Genomic DNA, 22,188 nt, shown 5'->3' on the forward strand with positions numbered 1-22,188 from the left:
CAAATTAATGAATGTATGGGAAACCCTGCTGAAGTTGACTGGTGCTGCCATCAAACTGCAGAATGAGGGAGAGGAAGACAGAAGTAGTATATCCCACACCCTATGATCACTCACAATTGTAAAAACCACCTAGTGTTTAACTGTTCCTTCGAGTATGAGGGACTAAACCTTAACAACTCCTCACTACCTGGTCCAGTCTTGAGCCCTTCTCTCCTGAGTGTCCTCATGCATTTCAGGGAGCATGGTGTGGCCATAATTGGGGATATACGCGGGATGTTTCATCAGGTCCTGCTACTGCCTGATGACAGACCACTCCTATATTTTTTATGACGTGACCTGCATCGAGATGACCCTCCAGATACTTATGAGTGGCAAGTACTTCCTTTTGGGACTAAGTGCAGCCCCTGTTGTGCATCTTTAGCCCTTCAGCGACACGCGTCACTGCACAGTACTCCTGACGAGGAAGTAAGATTCTCTGTGGACAGATGGTTCTACGTGGACAACTGTCTACAAGATTTGAGTTCTGTTCAAGAAGCACGACTGTTACTGGATAAGTTATGTGCCCTGTTACGCTCCACGCGCGTTTCGTGTTTTGTTGATATTGATGTGTATTTTGCATGTGTTGGTTGTTGTACTCATTGTCTTCTCTTTGTCTCTCGCTCTTTCTCTCTGCTCGCAGGTTGCTATGATTGGCTGAGTCGGACGTCAGTCATCATTAAGGCGGCGCTTGGGAGAAATCGCAAGTGGTCCAGCTGGTTAAAAGGGTGGCGTGTTCATTCATGCGCTCTCTTTGTAGCGGATTGAGTTCGCTGTGATGAACTGAGCTCTTTGTAGCGAAATAAGTTTTTCTGTGATGAACTGAGCTCTCGTGTAGCGAAATGAGTTTGTCTGTAGTGAACTGAGATCTGGTACAGGCTATGGTGTGCTATGTACTTCGTCCTTTGTACTGTTAGTACTTTGTAGTATGTTTAGTGTTTATTTTCATTTGCTTAGAGGTATCGGTTAACCCCTGATATTTTGGGAAGAGAACGCAGCTAGTATATCGCGATATACATTGCACCCGTAGCAGATGTTTGTTTAGACACACCAGGTAAGAAGTGAGCGCCATCCCTTGTATTTTTGTTTTGTTAGGTAGTTTAGTTAAGGTGCCGGATCCACTGAAGACTTCGGTTTATTTTCTACATTTTACTTTGGTTAGGTTAGGTTTAGAATAAGGATTGTTTTTGTTATATTCTGTTCTTTCCTTTGGCGCTGCTTTTGTTCTTTTCCCATTTATTGTTTGTTTATACTTCTTGTACATAGCGCACTTAAATTACTGTTGTTTAGACTGGGTTCAGTGGCTTCGGCTTTTTGTCAATAAAGCCCAGTTTATTTTCCTTCGAGAAGAGTCTGTCATGTGTTCTTCCACCACACCCCACCTCCAGCAGTACGTTAATATATAAATGTTACGGTACACACCCTAGACTTTTATTTAAAGTTCGTAACATGCCCTCTTATCCTCGTTTCGACATCCGACAATGGGTCAGTAATGTAGCAGAAGTTGTCAGTCACCTGCCTCCAGGAGCCAGGTCCCCTAAGCGGGAGTTGTGCTTTCTGTGGCCTGAGCTGGCACTGCGAGCTGGATCATCTTGGGTTCAAACACCGACCTGTCACATTCAATGCCTTGACGATGCGGAGCATCTACCGGGTGCTGGCGAGTCAGTATGACCCCCATGCGTCATCCTTCCATATACTACCCGAGCCAAGGTCATGGTGCAGAAGCTTTGGCTAAACCACTGGGACTGGGATGATCCACAACTCCCAGGTGAGCTCAGGCAAGCATGGACAGACTGGAAAGGGGAGCTTAAATTTCTATCACAGGTAACAGTCCCTAGGTGCTATAACTCCTCCTATATGGATAAATCAGATGTACGCCAGGAGATTCACGTTTTAAGTGATGCCTCTGAGAAGGCATATGGGGCTGTTGCGTACCTGTGTTCAGAAGGTTGCCAGGGGGAACTCCACTTTGCCTTTCTTCTAGCCCGATCTAAAGTGGCCCCACGGAAGAGACAGTCAATACCAAGGCTCGAGCCTGGAGGATGTGGAAGATTCTGGATTTTCCTTCTCTGGAATGTAATCTGGAATTTCTTTTTATGGAACGGACTCTTAAATCTCTTTTTTCTGAAACGGACTCTTGTTGTGGCACCCGAAGAGTGGAGTGATTTTTCAGGGCCACCTTAGCGGATATGATGTGAGGATCCACTAATTTCTATGTAAGATCCGCACTGTTGGACACAGCCTTCCGGACCCGGGGAAAGGCTGGAGATGTTGATCGGGGAATAGTTGGATACTCTTGCGAGGCGGCCATGGCGGCCGGAGACTCTGGAAGTGCGGAGACAAGGGAGTACACTGTTGTCTCAAAATGATGAAACCAAAGATTCAACTGTATATGATGCACCACACCGGCACAGTACGAGGTCCAAAAATTGTGTCACACATACATTTTTCGCTCGCAGCAGTTTGCATGCAGACATTGTCATCTAATCCATCTTGGAAGCAGTTGATAAGGATATGATCATCCTACACCTTCAGGTAACAGGACTTCAGGAATTCCTCCACATACTCATCTATATTCCTGCCATTTCTTTATATTGTGCAGAGGAAAGACTCAGGTTCAAGAAAAACTCCAGCTGACTCGATTTTGATTAGGTTGTGGTCGTCTGTCACTATCGGAAGAGGAGACAGCAGATTCAAAAGTTCTTTATTGAAACGTGCAAACACAAGGAATGAATCAGGTAAGCCCACAGTATCAGAGAAAGTCACTGAGTCACCACTTAGCTGGTAATTAAAAGTATCTCCCTTGCAGGTATGGATGAATGAAGATTGTCAATGCAAGGAAGATTTAACTAATGAGTGAAATGTTGGAAATATAATACAATAAAATATAATAAATGTAAAAGAAAATAGTGGCCATTTTATCTTTAATTTGTTTCTTGACTGAGATCATGTGGATGTCAGTCGGTAATCATGTGGATTTTGAGTGAGTTCACCGTGTTGGTCAGAGCTTCTGTCCTGCCGTCTGTTTCATAATTGATGGACAGACAGAGAGCCGAGCTGCACATGCTTCATGCTGGTGAAGGGCACGACATGAAAGAGAGACAGAGAGAGGAGGGAGATTGAGAGATGCTGATTGGTCTTGCAGGACTCCATGGCAACAGATGCTGAGTGTGTTTGATAAGAGATGAAGCCGTCACACTGTAAGTGGCTCTCCATGCTGATCTGTGTGTAAATCTGACCTCATCATCATCAGGTAGATGTTTGATTCTCATTCAGCTTCTCTTTCTAAACTGTTTCTCTCTTGATTTCATTCTCATCTATTGCTGTGTCTCTCTGTTTACTGTTTGAACCTGCTTTATTCTTGTCATCATTGATGATGTTGCTTCCAGAACAATTTAATACAGAAATGTCACACCACTTTACTAAAAGGGCATGGTATTACTATGTTTACTTTAATAAATACCACAGTACTGTGTGGTTACCATATTTATATATCATTGTTTTTACATTATTACTATCAGAGTCTAAAAATGGCTTTAACATGGTACTATATGCCCCCCCCCCCCCAAAAAAAAACATATGGTGCAAACCATGGTGCTTTTCTATAATTGCAACTAAAGTCAATCTAAGAAAAGTCCTATCCTCTGTTAATCAGAAATAGAAATGTATTTAACAACAAATCTATTTTTAAATGATAGTTTATGGATGTTGCTAACAGTTTGACCCAGGATTTTTCAATATTTTAGATGCCAAACATGATCATCCTCGTGCGATGGACTTCCATCCTAAAATTTAAAAGACATTGTGTCAAGACCCAATTTATACTGTGAAATATGTATTGTCTCAATATTTTTTTGGTAAATATATTCATAATGTGCTGTTATAGTACTGTACTTTATTTAGTAAGTTTAAAAATATATATTGAAAACTTTTTTTTCACTTGTTGTCTAAACATTACTAAGCAAAAAAAAAAAATGCTTAGTTAAAAACAACCATTTTTAGGGTTATTTATGTATACAACCAGCCCCTGGGTAAAAATATTAAAATAACCCAATTGTCACGCTGTGGCTGTAATAATCACACAATGATGGAAAATCCAAACAATCAATTATTATTCTACAAAGTAAGATCGCATGAGCAAACTAACACACAACCACATAAAGCAAAGACGATACCGGACAATGAAACAAAGGAAACTTACGGCTCAAATACACCAGGAAGTTAATCAACTGAACAGAAACAGGTGCGTGGAGCTAATTAACAACCAAGGAAACGAAGTAGAGAACAAAACGGGGATAAAATACAGTGAAAACAAAACCACACTGAACATACACGAAACACCAATGAAATTACCCAACAGGCTGAACCCATCATTTGGGTTAAAAATATATAAATATAATAATACAAAAAATAGTGTTTTTGGCATGAAGGAGAACCCCTATTTATTTTAATCTTAAATAATTTTAATCTGTGAACATGGATTTTGTGGAGTTGAAAATGTTGATCTCTGCTCTTCCTCCAGACTCCAGCATGGATGAAACTAGCGAGGACGGTGGGAAGCGTCACATGGTTAGCCTCCGGCCCGCTCCGCTCTTCCGTACGGTGGGTCTGACGGGTCTGTCTGCTAGTTTACCACCCCATCGTCGCCTGCGTTCAGTCTTAAACACGACCCGAAACATATCGGGTCAATCTGTTGACCGTTCTGACCCGTTAACAGGTGGATCTTACCGAAACACACCCTTAAACGGACTCAAATGCATTCAGACACGAGACAGGCAATTACCCAAAATTTCACGTGCAAAACCTCAAAAAGATGATGAGACATCCATGAATAAACAGCCGCAAACGGCCAGCGTTCGGCGCTGGCATCATGGCGGACGGCTAAACGCCACGAGGACGCGGCAGAGACGTGGGATTTAGGACTGAAAAGGAAGAGTACTTGTTTGAAGAAGTTTGGAGGGGACAGACGGCGAAGCTGACGAGAAAAAATAAACTCGTAAAAATCAGAGACGAGGCATCAGAGCTCAGCCAGAGGATACAGAGTTTAGAAATAACAGACAGGAAGAGGGAACAAACCACAGAACGATACTGGAATGACTCTGGTGGGCGTGGCTTCAGGGCGGAGCCAGTATGTAAATGGGAGGAGCAAAAGAGGAGAGACCGACGCCCACACTTCCTGCCGCCCATCACTCAAAGCGACTGTTTGCTTAACGTCCCGCTGCTCCTTCCGGACAATTCCCCGCCTCCGTCGCCCTGCTCTCCGTCAGACATCCTGTTCTTTCCTCTATCTGTTCCTCACATCCAGAGGAGAGGAGCTCAACATGACTGACACTGTCTATCACTTACTGCAAGTGGAATATATGAAATATATTTAAATGAAACATACAGGCAAAAGTTTGGACACATCTTTTAGTTTTTTATTATTACCACATTTTAAAATTATTTTAATGATATGAAAACTCTTAAAGGAACACTCCACCATTTTTTCATATTAAACTGTTATTCCCTTAACTAAGACGAGTTGATACATACATCTCTAGTCTCAGTGCGTGCACTCAATCGCTCTGGCACGCGGTGACACTTTGATAGCACTTAGCTTAGCCCAGTTCATTCATTAGGGACCAAACAGAGATGAAGTTAGAAGCGACAAAACACCTCCACTTTTTCCATATTTAAAAACAGTTACACGACCAAGTATGGTGACACAAAATAAAACGTGACGCTTTTCTAAGCGGGTAAAATGGAGAACTATAATGTATGGCGGAATAGCACGGGGAGCACTTCGACTCGGCGCAGTAATATCATCACTCCTGATGATATTACTGTGATGATATTACTGCGGTGAGTCGAAGTGCTCCCAGTTAAGCTAAGCTAAGCTAAGTGCTATCAAAGTGTCACAGCGGGCCAGAGCGATTGAGTGCACGCACTGAGACGAGAGAGGTATGTATCAACTCGTATTAGTTAAGGGAATAACATAGTTTAATATGAAAAAAACGGTGGAGTGTTCCTTTAAATCACACAAATGGAAGTCTGGGAATGATGTAGTGATCAAAACATATGAGACAAATGAAAAACTCGCTTATTTTTGAGTTTCTTTTTCATCTGGATCCTCACTCTAAACATTCACCAATCAAACTTCATAAACACTATTGGAGGAACATGTGTGATGAGCACTTCATGATGCTTTATAATTCATCCACAAAAAAAAAAAAAAAATAGCATGAAATAAATTAAAAAGAAAGTTACCCACATCCTTCAAAATATTTTGTTTTATGCTCAAATAAGAAAGTAACACATACAGGACTGGAACAACATGAGAGTAAATTATGATTTTCATTTTTGAATGAACAATCCATTTAAGAGCAATTATTGGAAACATGAAGACTGTAGAAGAGGAAAGCAGCTCAATCCAGATTTACAGGTGTAACTTTTACTGACTATTGACCGGTAAGATCCTCAGAGAAGAAAAACAATTGAAGAATGGAAAGAGTGTGTCAGTGAAGGTGGTTGTGAATGTGTGTAGGTGTGTGTTAGTTACAGGATCAGAGAATGACACCGTTCCTTTGTCATAGTCCAGATCAACTCTCACACGCTCAAGCTTCTGTTCAACAGGAAAACCAAACTCTTCAAGCACTCCATCCGGATCATACTCCACGTACTGCACACACCAGAGACCAGTGTTAAAGAAATCACGTCCCTTCCTCTGGTTTGATGCTGTAGTTACTCCAAGTCTCCAGCATTCACTCTCTTTGACCTCCACATCCCAGCTGTGTGTTCCTGAGTTAAAACCCTCTGAACCCAGAAAACAGTAATAATCATCAAATCTCTCTGGATTATCAGGAAGAGGTTGTTTGTTCCCGCTGTATCTCACACTGGTCAGATCATCAGACAGGACGAGACGTGGATGAGCCGTGTTTGGATCCAGAATCACAGGAGCTGATGAGACACAATCAACAGATGCTTTTATTCTGATGTTCAGATGATCAAGAGTGAACCGAAGACAGATTATTATGAATTATGATACTTGTCCGATTGATCAAACACATCAGGCATTTTCCTCTGATCACTGTCAGTGTTTTTAGTGTCACACTCATTTTTATTATCAGTGTTTAATGGCATCAGCGACAAACATTAAATGTGTGATTCAAACATTTGTGTCTCATCAAGAAACTGATATTTTGGAAAAGTTAAAATCACAATCAAACAATCAGAGATGTTGAGATGAAAAAAAAATCTGATCATGTTCATTTAACTGGGTCTTAATGTGTGTATTTGTTTTAAAATACTTAAAACTGTCTGATGTGTTTGACTTAGTAATGAATAATCAATCATTTTAATATGTTAAGATGTAATAAATCTCTGTGGTGAGGAACTGAAGCAGGTTCTTCTGGTAAACACATCATTATCTGAACAGACTCTCATCACTGTGTTTCTGAAACATGGAACAATCGAGATGAAGCAGCACTTCTAGAAACACTTTCAAAATAGATTTAAGATTCATGAAAATCTTCTAAAGAAAAGTTTCAAATATACTAATAAAAACATCTTAAGAATTATTTTCTCATAGAATATAATAATAAGTCGTATGATTGTACTCAAGGTAAATCTAATCAATATATTTTATAATAAAGCCTAACTATGGTTTTTAAGAATATTATTTTCAAGACGTTTTGTCTTAAGAACAATCTTAAAATAACAGATCTTTTGAATCTTAAATCCTAACTTGACAAAATATTCTTAACTATTTCCTCAAGTTACAAAATATGAATAGTAATAAAAAACTGTTCAGAAGCATTTTTTTCTTAATGTTGTGAATAGTTGAAAATATTCATTACCATCTTCACTCATTACAAACTGATATAATCTTGTGCTTTTGTGTCATGATAAACCCATGCATGATCTCCAGTGTGTAACAGCAGATCTTCTGCAGACTCACTGTTTTGGACGATGTCCTGCATCTTCTTCCAGACTCTGAACGGCAGGTTGCCCAAGTATCGTGGCACATGAATCAAAGCTCCAGAAGCCATCTGTGGATCCGGCTGTGAGATCTGGACTCTGGAAGAACATTCAGGAGTCAGAACTGCAGTGGCTTTGAATCAGAATCCCCAGAGTTAAATTAACTTTGCTCAGAGAACATTTGGTATTCTTCTTCTTTAAATTTATTTTGCGGTTGACATACCAATTTGGTGGATTACCGCCACCAACTGTTTGGGGTGTGGAGCTTCAATGCGGATTTAGACGCTTGTATAAAATATATATATATATATATATATATATATATATATATATATATATATATATATATATATATATATATATAATAATATATATATATATATATATATATATATATATTCTTGGTTGTTCTTAAATTCTATCAAATAAACCTGTTTCTTTTAAGTACCACATGAGAGCTGGCCATGCTGATGGTTTTGATGTAGAAAAAGAAAGTAAACCCTCTACCGATAAATGTGTATATCCTAATTATTTGACTTTTTCTAACAGTATGGTTCTCTCTGTGCTGTATGCTTCACTCTCTAGAAATACATGTTCTACAGTCTCTCTTTTGTCACAATTTATGCATAGTCCTGTTTTAGTCCTGTGTTTCCCTAAGCGACTGAGATTGTGATTGACACCTATATGTCCAATTCTTAGTCATGTGATCACCGTTTCTCCCCTTCGCTTCCAACCACCCTGCCTCCTTGTTGTCTTCACATTACAGTCACTTGCTTCTGTACTTTATATAAAAAACGACCTTTGGTTTCCTTTTCCCATTGTCCGTAACTTGTTGACTTCTGTTTTAATGACACTTTTTATTTCCATTTAACTCAATGGAACTGTCCATTGCAGGTCTGACTTAAGAGTTCATTACCCTCTATTTCAACGTGAGATGGGACCCACATAAAACACACTGTAATATTAAGATTTTGTAATCTATACAGACTATGAAAGATTTCATAAACCAAGTCAGGCCTACAAACAGATTTGCAATTTGCAAGACTTATTAACGATGCCATTGAGTCTGAACTAGGGATGTTAACCGATGACCGTTTGACCGATGGTTGACCGTATCAACGTTAACCGATCAAAGTTGTTGATAGTCGGTTAAAAAAAAAAATCTCTAAATTAGTCTATTAAAGACAGTGGACTAAACGCTACTACAGTTAGCCATCTCATTCCAAGATCTTTTTGTGTGAAGTGAACAAATCCCTCTCACTAAATTTTTCATAACTCGCCCGTTTGTACTCAATAAACCAATAAAAACATTTTGCGCGAGGTCACAGCGTTTGGGTTCGCGCGCTCACAAGGTCTGCGAAAAGTAAAGGCTACAGGCTAACACACTCGAGGTTAGAGCCAGGGCAGACGACAGGAGGAAGCGTGCAAAGAAGAGTAGTACGTGGGACCATTTCACCAAACAGAATGACACAGATGTAAGTTGCAACTTGTGTGATACAGTGCTTAAATATGAAAATACATTACATCTACATTTCAGTGGTAACAGATAAGGTGATGATGATCATCTTTCTTTATTATTGTTAGCACTACCTCAAACTAAAGCGGCGTCTCTTCGGTTCGGAGCTGTCATTTTCTTAAATGAGCCGCGGCAATGTTTCAAATGAGCTTCTAATGCTAGACAAACGCCTTTATTTTCAACGCGATCACCTTGTACCCTAACCATTCCGAAACTAAGGAGCCATTTGTCCGCCGATTACATACAAGCTCATCGGCGCGGCGTTTGCGGGACTTTCGCGCTGTTGGGGATTTAAAAAAAGTGACGTGAGTGGATGGGCTGCGCCGGTGTGTGTGTGTGTGAGCGGGAGGCAGAGCGGCGGAGAAGATGCGACAGAGTTGTGAAATTGCAGGCGCGGCTCGAAATGGCTGTTATTTCAAATAGCGTAGCATATTTTAAACTAATCGGTTAACCGGTTTCAACCGGCTAATGAGGCTCGGTGGTCGGTCAATAATTTTTTTAGTTTTCGCCATCCCTAGTCTGAACAGATGATATATTGGTTAGGCCCAACCTCCTCTTTCCACGTGAGTGCTAGTAAAATAGCTAAAAGTTCCACAGTGTAATCTGCTAAATGGTCTGATGTTCTTTTTAGTATTGATTTCTGAAAATGTGGTATATGCTGCTCCCGTCTTTCCAGTATTTGGGTCTTTTGAGCCGTCTGTAAATATTTGAATACTATTATTATACTTGAGACCTAAATATTGTTTTACCAGATCGTTCATCCCACCATATTCTTTGCATTGTTTTGATATCTTTGCAATTTCAGGATCCACAACTGGTGATGGAAATATCCAAGGAGGAATAGCAGGTAATGCCACTGTACAGCTGTGAGTTCATTTAACTATTCCCAGTTTCTCGGCTTGTCTGTTTCCCACTATACGGTTCCTTTAAGTGATTAAGATCACTCACCTTTCCATTGAGACTGGAAACTCCTGCAAACAAACACACCATTATCATCAATAACTCAATCAATCAATCAATCAATCAATCAATCAATCAATCAATCAATCAATCAATCAATCAATCAATCAATCAATCAATCAATCAATCAATCAATCAATCAATCAACCAACCAATCAATCAGTCAATGATGTGAAATCAGACCTTCAGAAAGCAGACGTCATTGGCTTTCATCATCTCCTCCATGTCTTTGATTGTGTGTGAAAGATCTGAGATGTGTGTGTCCATCTCCTCCAGCGTCTCCTTCATCATCTGCTTCTTCTGCTCCTCTTCCTCACTCAGTGCAGTGATTGTAGCTTCTTCTTCATCTCTAAGGAACTGATGAAGCTTCTCAAACTGCCGTTTAATCTGACGCTCTGTGCGCTCAGCTTGAGACTGAAATCAAATCACATTCACTTCAATCATCTCAAAGACTCAACTGATTCTGGCATGAAGAGTGAGTGGGGAAATGTGGGTTAGTGAACTACAACTTTAACTTTCAGAAGTACTAGCACTAGTAGTAGATGTTCTGCAGAGGTGGGTAATCCAGGGGTCAGTAAGTAAAAGTCCTGCCATGTGTTTATTCCACCCATGAACTCAGTCAGCTGGTTACTATCTCCTGCTGTAAAACTGCTAATTAGTAAATCCAGGTGATTGAAACAAAATACTGAGGAGGACTTTTACTTTCTGAGGCCCCGTTTACACCTACATGTTTTTTTTTTTGACGATTTTTGAAGACAATAAATTGAGACATTTCCCTTTGTTTGTGCCCTTCGTTTACGCGCAAACAGAGAATTCGCCTCTGAAAACGATTCTTTCAAAAAACTCCGGCCAGAGTGGAGATTTTGGAAAACTTTCTTTGCACGTTTGCATGTAAACTGAGAAAAAATGAGTTTTAGGAGCCGACGTTACAGTATGAGATTATTTTCGGGATTATGATTGGCATGCTCTTGACGGCATATACACGGGTTTGTGTAACGGACACTTTTCTAATGACTGACAGGTGTGCACAATGTTATTTTTGAAAACGGAGAGGCGTGAAATGTCCATTTATGAACATAGCCGTCCAAGTGTAAACGTAGCCTGAACCTGTACTTTTCACCTCTGACTACAACTGACTTCAGCCACCGCCTTAGATGAAATCCACTGAAGAAGACATTAAATCTGTGAAGATCTCAGCAGAGGAGGAATAAACAACTCCACAAACAGAATTACCAGCTTCACTTATTACTAACCAGACTTTATTTCTGTCAGACGTCTACAAAAGTTTTATTGAGAATTAACATGGGTTTAACTCTGTTTAATTTGAAGTCACCATAACAGTGATTAGTGTAGCAAATTAGCTCTATGAAATATTAATAATCAATCATAACTGGTTATAATGGATTTTCAGAGGTGGGTAATCCAGGGTTCAAAGAGTAAAAGTCATGTCATATGTTTATTCCACCCATAAACTCGTCAGCTGATTTCACTAATTCGTTCTCTCTCCTGTCTGAATTAGCAAATCCAGGTGATTGGAACAAAATACTGAGGAGGACTTTTACTTTCTGAACCTGGACTTTACACCTTTGCATAGCAATGCCACATGTCAGCCAAGAGCAAAGAAATAAACCAGAACAGGACCTTATCTGAGCCACAAAGTGTGTGTATATTAAAAATGGAGTTATTTCAGCATTAATAAGCCTGTTAACAAGCAGAATCACTGAAGGAAAGAAGAGAACAGAAAAAGAGACGAGCAGAAACACAAGAACTACAACTGACTTCAGCCACAGCCTTTTTCCACTGAAGAGAAAAAAAACATGAAATCTGTGAAGATCTCACCAGAGGAGGAATAAACAACTCCACAAACAGCATTACCAGCTTCACTTATTACTAACCAGACTAACTTTATTTCTGTCAGACGTCTACAAACGTTTTATTGAGAATTAACATGGGTTTAACTCTGTTTCATTTGAAGTCACCATAACAGTGATTAGTGTTTCCATTAGTTGTGCTCTTAACTCTTATTATATCTTTAATATTTTTTATCTGCTATGACAGGTTGTTTGTCAAACACATTTGCAGCAGCAAAGAAAGCTAGAGGTAATCGGGTCAGTTGATTATGGCAGGTGATGTCTTTATAATCATAATGATGTCGTCTGAATCACTGATGTATTTGTATAATACAATTGTGTTGTTCCATTAATATTTGCACATCACAAACCCTTTGTTACTGCAGCATGGTATCCAGCAGTAATATAGGCTCCGTATCAATTAAAATATTTTAACAATCATGAGAATAAAAATATTACCTACAGTGTGACAAACACAATTATCAACAATCAGCGTATGTGTCTCAACAATGGTGACAATCAAAAATATTCAGATAAACTGATCAACTCCGAACATTACAAAAAAGGTACTAAATGTCACAACAAAAACAACAGCAAAAAAAAAAAAAAATTTTTTGAATTAAACAAAATAATAGGACAATTCAGCTGCATAATTTATTCATATTGCAATGCATGCTGGGAGTTTTGTGTCTGAAGTCAGTTGTAGTCAGAGCTGTAAAGTCCAGGTTCAGAAAGTAAAAGTCCTCCTCAGTATTTTGTTCCAATCACCTGGATGTACTCATCAGTTTTTCAGCAGGAGATAGAAATCAGCTGACTGAGTTTATGGGTGGAATAAACATATGGCAGGATTTCTACTTTCTGACCCCTGGATTACCCACCTCAGGGGCCTCATTTATAACCGTTGCGTACGCACAAAACAGGCCATGAAAGAGGCGTACGCCACTTCCGACACATAAGTTGTGATTTATAAAAACAAACTTGACGGGAAAATGTGCGCACCTGCACGCAAACTCTGACCCATGCTTAAGAACGTTTTGGAGACGGAGCAGTTTGGCGACACCGATGGTGAGCCGGAGTTAAATGTCTTTTTGGTCACTTTTAGACAGAAAATCAAAATAAATGTATACATATACAGAAAGATAATACAAATATAATTTCACTCACCAAGCCTATCACGCCATTTTTGGCTTTTGGGCGCATGTACACTTTTAGTCAGGATCCTACGCACAGTTTTATAAATGAGGCCCCTGATGTTCTGTGTCTGTCAATCAATGAATCCTCAGGTAGAAGCATAATATCAGCAGCGCAGTGTCTGTTGCGCAAAACATTTTGTAGGGCTCATGAATATTAATCGCATTGCCTGTATTTGCCCAAACCAATTAGCTAATTTGAAAATATGGAAAGTGAGCACTAGCCCATAGGATTAGTGCTGGATCATTAGTCCCGCCCACTGAGTCATCTGGCTGTCAATACTCACCTTAATGTGTTGAATTGTTTTCTCAAACTCTTTTTTAATGTTTTTATTGTGTTTAAATTTCTCTTGTAAGGACTTCAGTGCTGTATTGAGCTTCTCCTGGAATTTAAAGAGAAAATCTATAAGATACCATACATTTCTGTAATATGATCGAAACATAACCTCAGGGCCGGAGTCATTTTCAGCCCTGGAGTTTCATGACTTAGACAGGTGTTACGGATCAACAACTGGGAATCATGTTAACTGGGGTGCGCGTGCACGCAGACAATTTTACCTGGATTTCCAGCAGATGTAAAACGGTGACGGTAAATGTTTGTATCATATTAGTGTAAGGCTGGAGAAACTGGTTGGAGAGATAGACTGGTCTATGAAACAAAGGACCTTGCTGGAAATGAACATCTGACCTCCCCCATACAGCCTCACTCCCTCTCACACCTAAAGACTCACTCAAGACTATATATGTGGTTTAATGTGAATGATTATTATGTTTAGTATCATTTTAAATGTCTCCCGAGTGAGTGGTACAAATGTCTCATTTCCAACTAAGTTAAACAAAAAGAAATCAGGTTTTGAGAAGTTTAGAGAAACTGGCACACAAAGGAAGGTTGTCTCTAGGCAAATGTTCTCCTACCCCCTAAAAGGTGTCAACTCTGAATGTAAATTCCCATTGTTAGCATGTGAAAGAGGTTTTGGCTATTTAATGGAATGCGGCAGAGGAATCGGGGCGCTTTCTGTATCTAGACTGGCCCGTGATGGCTGGGAGTGACCGAGACTTCCAGCCTCATGTATTTGCATCAGGTTCGGTTCGCATCTCTTCTCTTTATTCATGTTTTGTATTGATTATCTTTGAATTGATTATACAATTGACCTGATACCTGATTTATCTTTGAATTGATTATACAATTGACCTGATACCTGATTTAATAAATTGTTACATTTGATTATGACTGATTTTGACCTTGTTCATTTAATAGTTTAAAAGTAATAGTCAAACATTCGCTCACTTTTAGTGATGCATAGATATTATCAAAACCTTTCATTTATGGAGTCAGATGAAATAACGAGTAAATACATATGAGAAATGTATTGCATTTAACCCAAATTACTTTGAGATGCTGGAAAGACGGAACGCGCAAGAAACCTTCCCCGTACTATTGGAAACCCCCATTGGACCAATATAGCACGGCTTACATTAGTGTTAAAGTGAGGTATTTTCATATAAAACAGTCCGTATTCTTTGCACTGGCCCAATGGGGTCTCTGTTTATTTTCCAAAACGTCTGCAAACACAGTCAAATCCCAGACTTTTCCCACGCTTACTCTCTAGCTCCCTCCCTAGAAGTGCCCATGTTCGTCCCCTAGTGGCAGGTATAGTCTGAACAAGTATTATAATAATTACATATTGTTACATCCTTTCTCTTTTAGAAAGTGTTTTCTTTTCCCTGAAACACATTAGCAAACATTACATGCACAGAAGAATGTACTTTTTCTAATGTAAAAACAGTTTTTTTTTTATACATGCCATTACCCAAACTACCAAAATGGCTTTAACATCTCAAAACATTTTTTTTTTGTTCTTTTCTTTCAAAAGTCACCTAAATGACAGTTTAAGTAGTAAAGTCCTTGTAGCGTTGAGGCTGACGAACAACTCTACCACATCTAGTTGTCTTCGGCACATCCCTGTCACAGGTATCGCTCTGAGTTGGAGGGCTCTGCTGGGATAGTACAGTGCCTATATGGGTTCCCGGAGTGTTTACTGTCTCTATATCAACAACCTCTGTTTGAGGAACAACATGGGCCTCAGGTGTCTACGGTTCCTCCTGAGAACTGCACCCGAATCCATTTCAACCTCATAGGATCTAGAGTCAACTGGTCTTTTCACCTTGCCCATGGTCAAATGTCTGCACTCTGACAGTGTCAGCTGGTCATAGGGCATCTAGATCCCTGGCTTATCGGTTGTAGTACGCACATTGACGCTGTTGGTTGTTAAACAGTGCCTGCTTTGTCATCCACTGACCTGCAGGTGTCACAGCGAGCTATGTGTGTCTTTATGTGGTCGTTCATGCCAATACAAAACATAATACTGTTCCTTTCTTGAGCAGCTATTAGGATATTGGTTATCCTGCAAAGTTTTGGATTTGTCTAACTTTAATTGCATCAATTTGCTGTGGCAACAATGACACCAGTAACAATAATGACACTTAATTTATAGACCTTTTAATCTGTTTCTAACGGTTAGCAGACAACAACAATGATAGCACATGAATAACAAGTAAAGATAATATGTTAATGAGATTCATGGTACCAGTCAAATGAAAAGAACTGGCATAATTCAAATTTATATTAAATTAAAAAGAGGCCCAACACTACATTTTATTTATAAAACTGATAGGCCATTGTGTCATATTTCTTTTGTTAAAGAGGTCAGCAAAAAAGTACACAAAGCATTTCCTATTGAGAGGGTTATGCTATTCATGTGAGGTGACACATTAAGAGGTTACTGATGTAGGCCTATGAATATTAGCCATAGAGAATATCAGTATATATTTGTAATAATTCATCATCACTCTATCATATGTTCTGCTTATTTCAGTAATACAATTTGTGGTTGCCACTCAGTGTTTTTCACAGGACTTTAATCACTAAAGACAAAGTGTTCTCTACATGTCCAATACAAGACATTAGATACACAACATTCAAGTTCATGCTCCTACTGAGCATAATGTACATTTACGCATTTGGCCGACACTTTTATCCAAAGCAACTTACATTGCATTTCAAGGTACACATTTAAAATTCTTATCAGTTCTTGCTTTCCCTGGGAATCAAACCCATGACCTTGGTGTTGCAAGCACCAATGCTCTGCTGTTTGAGCTACAGGAAAGCTCGATTAAATGTACAAATTCACTAAATTTAAATGACTATATGATTCTAAGAAGATGCAGTATTACATAGGCCTACAGAATTGTTTTGAAGAAGAGTCAAAATAATTTTTTATTTTATAAATCTGTTGAAAATGTTAAAAGTTCATGAGATAATTTACTTCATGACCCTATAGTCAAGTATAGCTGCTTTTATGTCCAGGGAAAAGGATACGGAGGCGTCAGAGCTGGTTGTAGCCTACACTGTTAGACCTTACCGGGTTTTTTTACAGTAAAATACTGGCAACACTGTTGCCAGTAATTTACTGTTATTTGTACAGTTATTTACTGTATTATACAGTTTGTTACTGTAAAATGCACTAAATTAAAAATTTGACTTAAAACTAATTTCACTTGCAGAAACCGACTGCCTTAAATTGACCAACTGTAATTTAAATGTGTAAAACTAAAATGTGTAATGCATTAATAATGTGAGAAAAGAGTTAAGAACTTCCATTAGAAACCATTAAAAAACTTAAGTACATAAAAAGATTTCCACTGAACCAGCAATTACATTCTGTTAAATAAAGCAACATGCAGCGTATCATCGATGTTTCTAGATCTTCTGCTGGACTGAAGCACAGGCTCTACTCTTCAGCACAATGGTGACCCAAAAAACAAAATATTACAGTAAACTACTGGCAACAGTGTTGCCAGTATAAACCTGTTTTATAACTTACAGTTTATTACTGTTTAAATACTTTTCGTGGGTGTGTCTTTTTATCTTACACTGTTAACCCTTTCAACCCCACAGGAAAATCCACACTACAAAGAGTAAAAAGTAACATTGACGCAGTGAGATAATTAAGTGAATATGTAAGTGATTGTTGAGCATTAGTGATGAACACCTGCTGTTAACAAGCAGAATCACTGAAGGAAAGAGGAACACAAGAACAGAAAATAGAGAAACACAAGAACTACAACTGACTTCCAGCCATAACACATTATTACACGTATTATTAACCAGTTTGACTTTATTTCTGTCATCCATCAACAGAAGTAGTTATTGAGATTTTTAATTGAAAATGTTTGATTTGAAGTTACCATTATAGAGATCAGTGTTTGCTTTAGTTGGGTTACTGATGCCAACACATTATTTTTTCTTTTGCTGCTTGAGCTGTGTTTTTGCAAGTCACACTTGTGCACACACACAGTTTGTGAATGATTGTGGTTATATTCACTATCATGACAAAATCATTATGTGGCCTATCCATTCACTAAGAAGTCAGTTCTCACTCATTCAGAGTTTAATTCTCAATCAAAAGTGTTACGTTACCACCACTGTGAAACAACAGCAACAATGACTAATTTATTTCTAACACAAGCATAACCAAAATTAAAAGAGCTACACTGTCTTGTAGAAACACAGAAATATCACAAATTAGAACATGCATCTCAACAATGGTAGGAATATATATATTTTTAATTATTATTCATGCAGCAGAGCATGCTGGGAGTTTTATACTATCCTGGTACCCAGCATGCATTGCGACATGAAACTTTTGATCATCACCATTGTTGAGATTCATATGATGATTGTTGATGTCTGTGTGTGTCAGTCAAGCAGGAGCTAATACAATTTTAATGCACTATATGATTTCAAAAATTTTCAGTTGACCTGATTTCAGAAATATTGCTGAATTTCATGTTGTAGATTATCAGATATATGGTATTAAACCAGAAATTCACAGCTCACATATATTAAAAAGTAATAAATCATGTAAGATTTTGAAATCACAAAACCAAAAACTCCTGATCAACTTCACCTTGACTTTTCTTGCTGTAACAAATGTGCTTTATACACTCACTGTTACAGCAGCCGAAGAGAGATGAATGAACGAAGTCTTTAAGATAAGGTACAAGAGACCAACTAAAGCAAATACTGATCTCCATCATGGTGACAACAAACTTTATTATTAACTAAATCCCTGTTCATTCTCAACAAGAACTTGAAATAAATAATGTTAAACTGGTTTCACACTCAGTGTGGCTGGAAGTCAGTTGTAGTTCTTGTGTTTCTCTTTTTTCTGTTCTTGATTCTCTGTCCTTCAGTGATTCTGCTTATCAGGTGTTCATCAGTGTCTCAATTCACTCACTTCTTTTCATTCAAGTGGACTATATTAGTGAACTAATGTAGGGAATAGTGAATGAGGGTATAGGGTGTGATTGGGAACACAGCCTCTGAGTGTCGACTTTGAGCGCTGTTAATTCACAGTATATTCCTGTAGGTATATTCCTGTATATTACTGTTTTAATGGAAAATGGTATGATATTGTAAGAATGTGGGCTTTTTCTACAGTAAGGGCTAACAGTGTACATAATCAGCAGAGTAAAATAAGCTGATAAGTGTTTTTATATAAAAATAATAGATCCATTATAAAATTAGGCTATATGCAGATAAATAAATGCAACTTGATGGAAAAAATGTAAATGACTTTTTTTATGTTTCTTTTAGGTAGCCCAGCTACTTTAACTTAATCAACATCTGTTGTTATTTGTGATTATAACTCATGACAACACACTAAAGAAAATATGATACACTAAAGTTGAAAGAAAATTCGTTACGTCTTCTGAAGTGCGCTGACAAGTCTGTTCATCCAATGAAACCGAATGCCCCATGTTAACATTGGCGTGTTTTTTTTACTCTAAAGTATGTTAAACTTCTTTGAAATTGCGTCAAATACGCAGGAATATAGCATAGGCCTACACTGCAAAAACAAAGCGCTTTATTCGCATACCAGTGAATACAAAGGTGAAATATTCGTTTTTAATCGGTGATCCGTAAAATAAGGCATGAATCTGTCACAGTTTAACATCTGCTGGAAATCCAGGTAAAACTATCTGCGTGCTCGCGTGCGTCACCAGTTAAAGGGATAGTTACCAGGTCCCATTGACTTCCGTAGTATTTTTTTCCCTACTATGGAAGTCAATGGGACCTGGTAACTGTTTGGTTACTGACATTTTTCAAAATATCTTCCTTTGTGTTCAGCAGAAGAAAGAAATTCATACAGGTTTGAAACAACTTGAGGGTGAGTAGCCTATATGATGATAGAATTTTCATTTTAAAGTTAACTATCCAGTTGATCCGTAACACCTCCACAAAGGCAAATTTAGTAACTCTAAACCCTCTTTTGTTGCTTTTGGTAAGGAGACGGAACATATACATCAAATCCATCTATGATTCAAAAAATAAGAAGGCTGCTAAAACCATTCAGTTATGCTCTATTTTTAATGTATTTATTTGAATCTCCCCCTGGTTCTGCTCTTGTAATATAGGGGAGAGCGGGGCACAACCTAACGCATTTTGGTTTTGGCTCAATTATTTAAAAAATAATTGGGTTAGAGTAATCTTTTTTTTTACACAAGAAACATACACATCTCTGCTACAAATGAACACTTAAAGTTTTTTTCTAGGACCTTCCATTTTCGTACAGTTGCACTGAAAGTGACAGAAGTGCAAATGTTACAACTTACCCCATATGCGGGGTTAGTTGTAACAGACAGAGGGGTTAGTTGTAACACTTGTGTGTAACACACATAATTCAGTACTATTTTATCTGTATAGTTTGATATTGTTTGTACATCTGTATAGATAAATATCCATACATCCATCCCTCATCCAATCATCCTTCTATTATGGATCAATATCATGGATAGAGATATAGGAAAGGGCTGCACAGTTTTGCATGCAAAATTATTATTATTATTAATAGTAACAGTAATAATAATAAAAATAAGCTTAAAATCACATTTTAAAGTGTTTATTACATGAAAACAGGCAATATTTTTAATAAATAAACAAGTGATCAATATAGTAAACAAATCCCATAGCCTACAATATTGTGAACACTTGGCGGCTTAGTTGTAACACTGTGCTACAACTAACCCCGCTGTGTAAAAAATATTTTAAACCTAGCTAACAGTTGCTAGGAGTTGCTGACATGTTTCAAAATGGTGCCATGTTTTAGCCAACAAGACAGTGATTAAGGCAATATAAAGTTAGATTTGGTGACGTACACACACAACTCAGAAACAGTAAAATACGTATGATGAAAAAAAATACTTAGATGGTGTCAAAACACTCTTTGTCCCGTATCTTCACAAAATATTACCAAAACTTTTCACAAATCCACGGGAGACCGTCTTCTGGCAGCGAGAGAAAAAGAGCGTAAACACAACACGCGTGACCCTGAGTAACTACGTAAAAGGTCTGTGTTACATTTAACCCCGCGTTAGGTTGTGCCCCGCGCTCCCCTATATATATATATATATATATATATATATATATATATATATATATTGTATTAATGACTCTATTTGTGTTCTTATTGTTTGTATCGCAAAGAGACTTAATAAAGATTTATATAAAATAAAATAAAAATCCGTAACACCGGATCTCAGAGACCTCAATGTAAGGCCCTGATTCAGGCTATTTGGCCGCTTGAGTTTCTAGGGATTTTTTATTATTATTCTGGCCTTTTCAGCTCCGCCTTTGCGCCTATTATCCATGTTTTGTATCTCTTATTTTTTGTATCTCTAACAACTGACTTTTTTTTTGTGGGGGTGCGAGAAAATAATAATAAAAAAAATAGTGGGGCTGCGCTGTGACTGAGCCTATATAGGGAAAGCATTCAACCCAGTGCCATGACAACACCGGCCCTCCTGGCCAATAAAACAGACCGGCCCACCGGTGCTCCCGATTAGCCGGGTCTGCACAAACTTAAACAAGTGTTTATCCTCATCTGTAAATCTGTCTTACCTTATATGATGAAACCACTTCACCGATGGGTCTACATTTATGATTGTCATGTTTCTGTGAATCTCTGCACACTAAACACACAGGCTGTTTGTCCTCCAGACAGAAGAGTTTGAGTTTCTCACTGTGTAAACTGCAGATCTCCTCAGACTCAGATGAACGCTTCTCGTTTCTCTCCTTTAGGAACGACTCACACAAGTTCTTTAACACAAGATTATTTGAAGGCTCATGTCTTGACAAACTCCTGCACACAGGACACTCCCGAGTTTTCCTAGTTCTCCAGAACTGTTGAAGACACACTTTACAGAAACTGTGACTACACGACAGAAGAACAGGATCCTTGAAGATTTCACAACACACGGGACAAGAAATATCATCTTCAGATAGTGAAGCCATTTTCTCTTTTTGAGCTCCAGCAATATAAACGGTAGGCTACTTTCACTTTGTGAACGATGGTTTAAAAAATGAATAACCACAATAATCAAAAAAGATTTGCTGTCTTAAGAAAATACATCTTTTTGCTCAGAAATAAAATGAGCAAACATCCTCATTGAAAGAGTTCCTCTTCCCTCATCGATTGCTGATTATTTTTTGCTTTTGTTGAAAGAGAAGAGAGTCAGTGAGACAGGTGAAATAAATCAGTCTCTTCCTGGTTAGTGTTGTTGCAGCCCGTTCTCATCAATCTGCGTAGCCTAAAAATAACAAGACTTCACACTTTCA

General features: G+C 38.3%; 2 protein-coding genes across 2 annotated transcripts in view; one reads left to right on the forward strand and one right to left on the reverse strand.

Moving 5' to 3' along the window:
• The window catches only part of LOC307000842 (CCN family member 1), a 249,198-nt gene that overhangs the window by 105,933 nt on the left and 121,077 nt on the right, over positions 1 to 22,188 (forward strand). The window lies entirely within an intron of this gene.
• LOC307000636 (E3 ubiquitin-protein ligase TRIM39-like) lies at positions 6,406 to 21,864 on the reverse strand (the record flags this gene model as incomplete). The annotated part of the gene is made up of 6 exons (XM_079616370.1): positions 6,406 to 6,972; positions 7,973 to 8,091; positions 10,457 to 10,479; positions 10,652 to 10,882; positions 13,796 to 13,891; positions 21,472 to 21,864. 6 exons carry the CDS (start codon positions 21,862 to 21,864, stop codon positions 6,467 to 6,469), a joined length of 1,368 nt encoding a protein of 455 aa, XP_079472496.1. The 3' UTR covers positions 6,406 to 6,466.

This window comes from Phoxinus phoxinus (genome assembly GCF_949152265.1).
Source record: "Phoxinus phoxinus genome assembly, chromosome: 1".
NCBI lineage: Eukaryota > Metazoa > Chordata > Actinopteri > Cypriniformes > Leuciscidae > Phoxinus > Phoxinus phoxinus.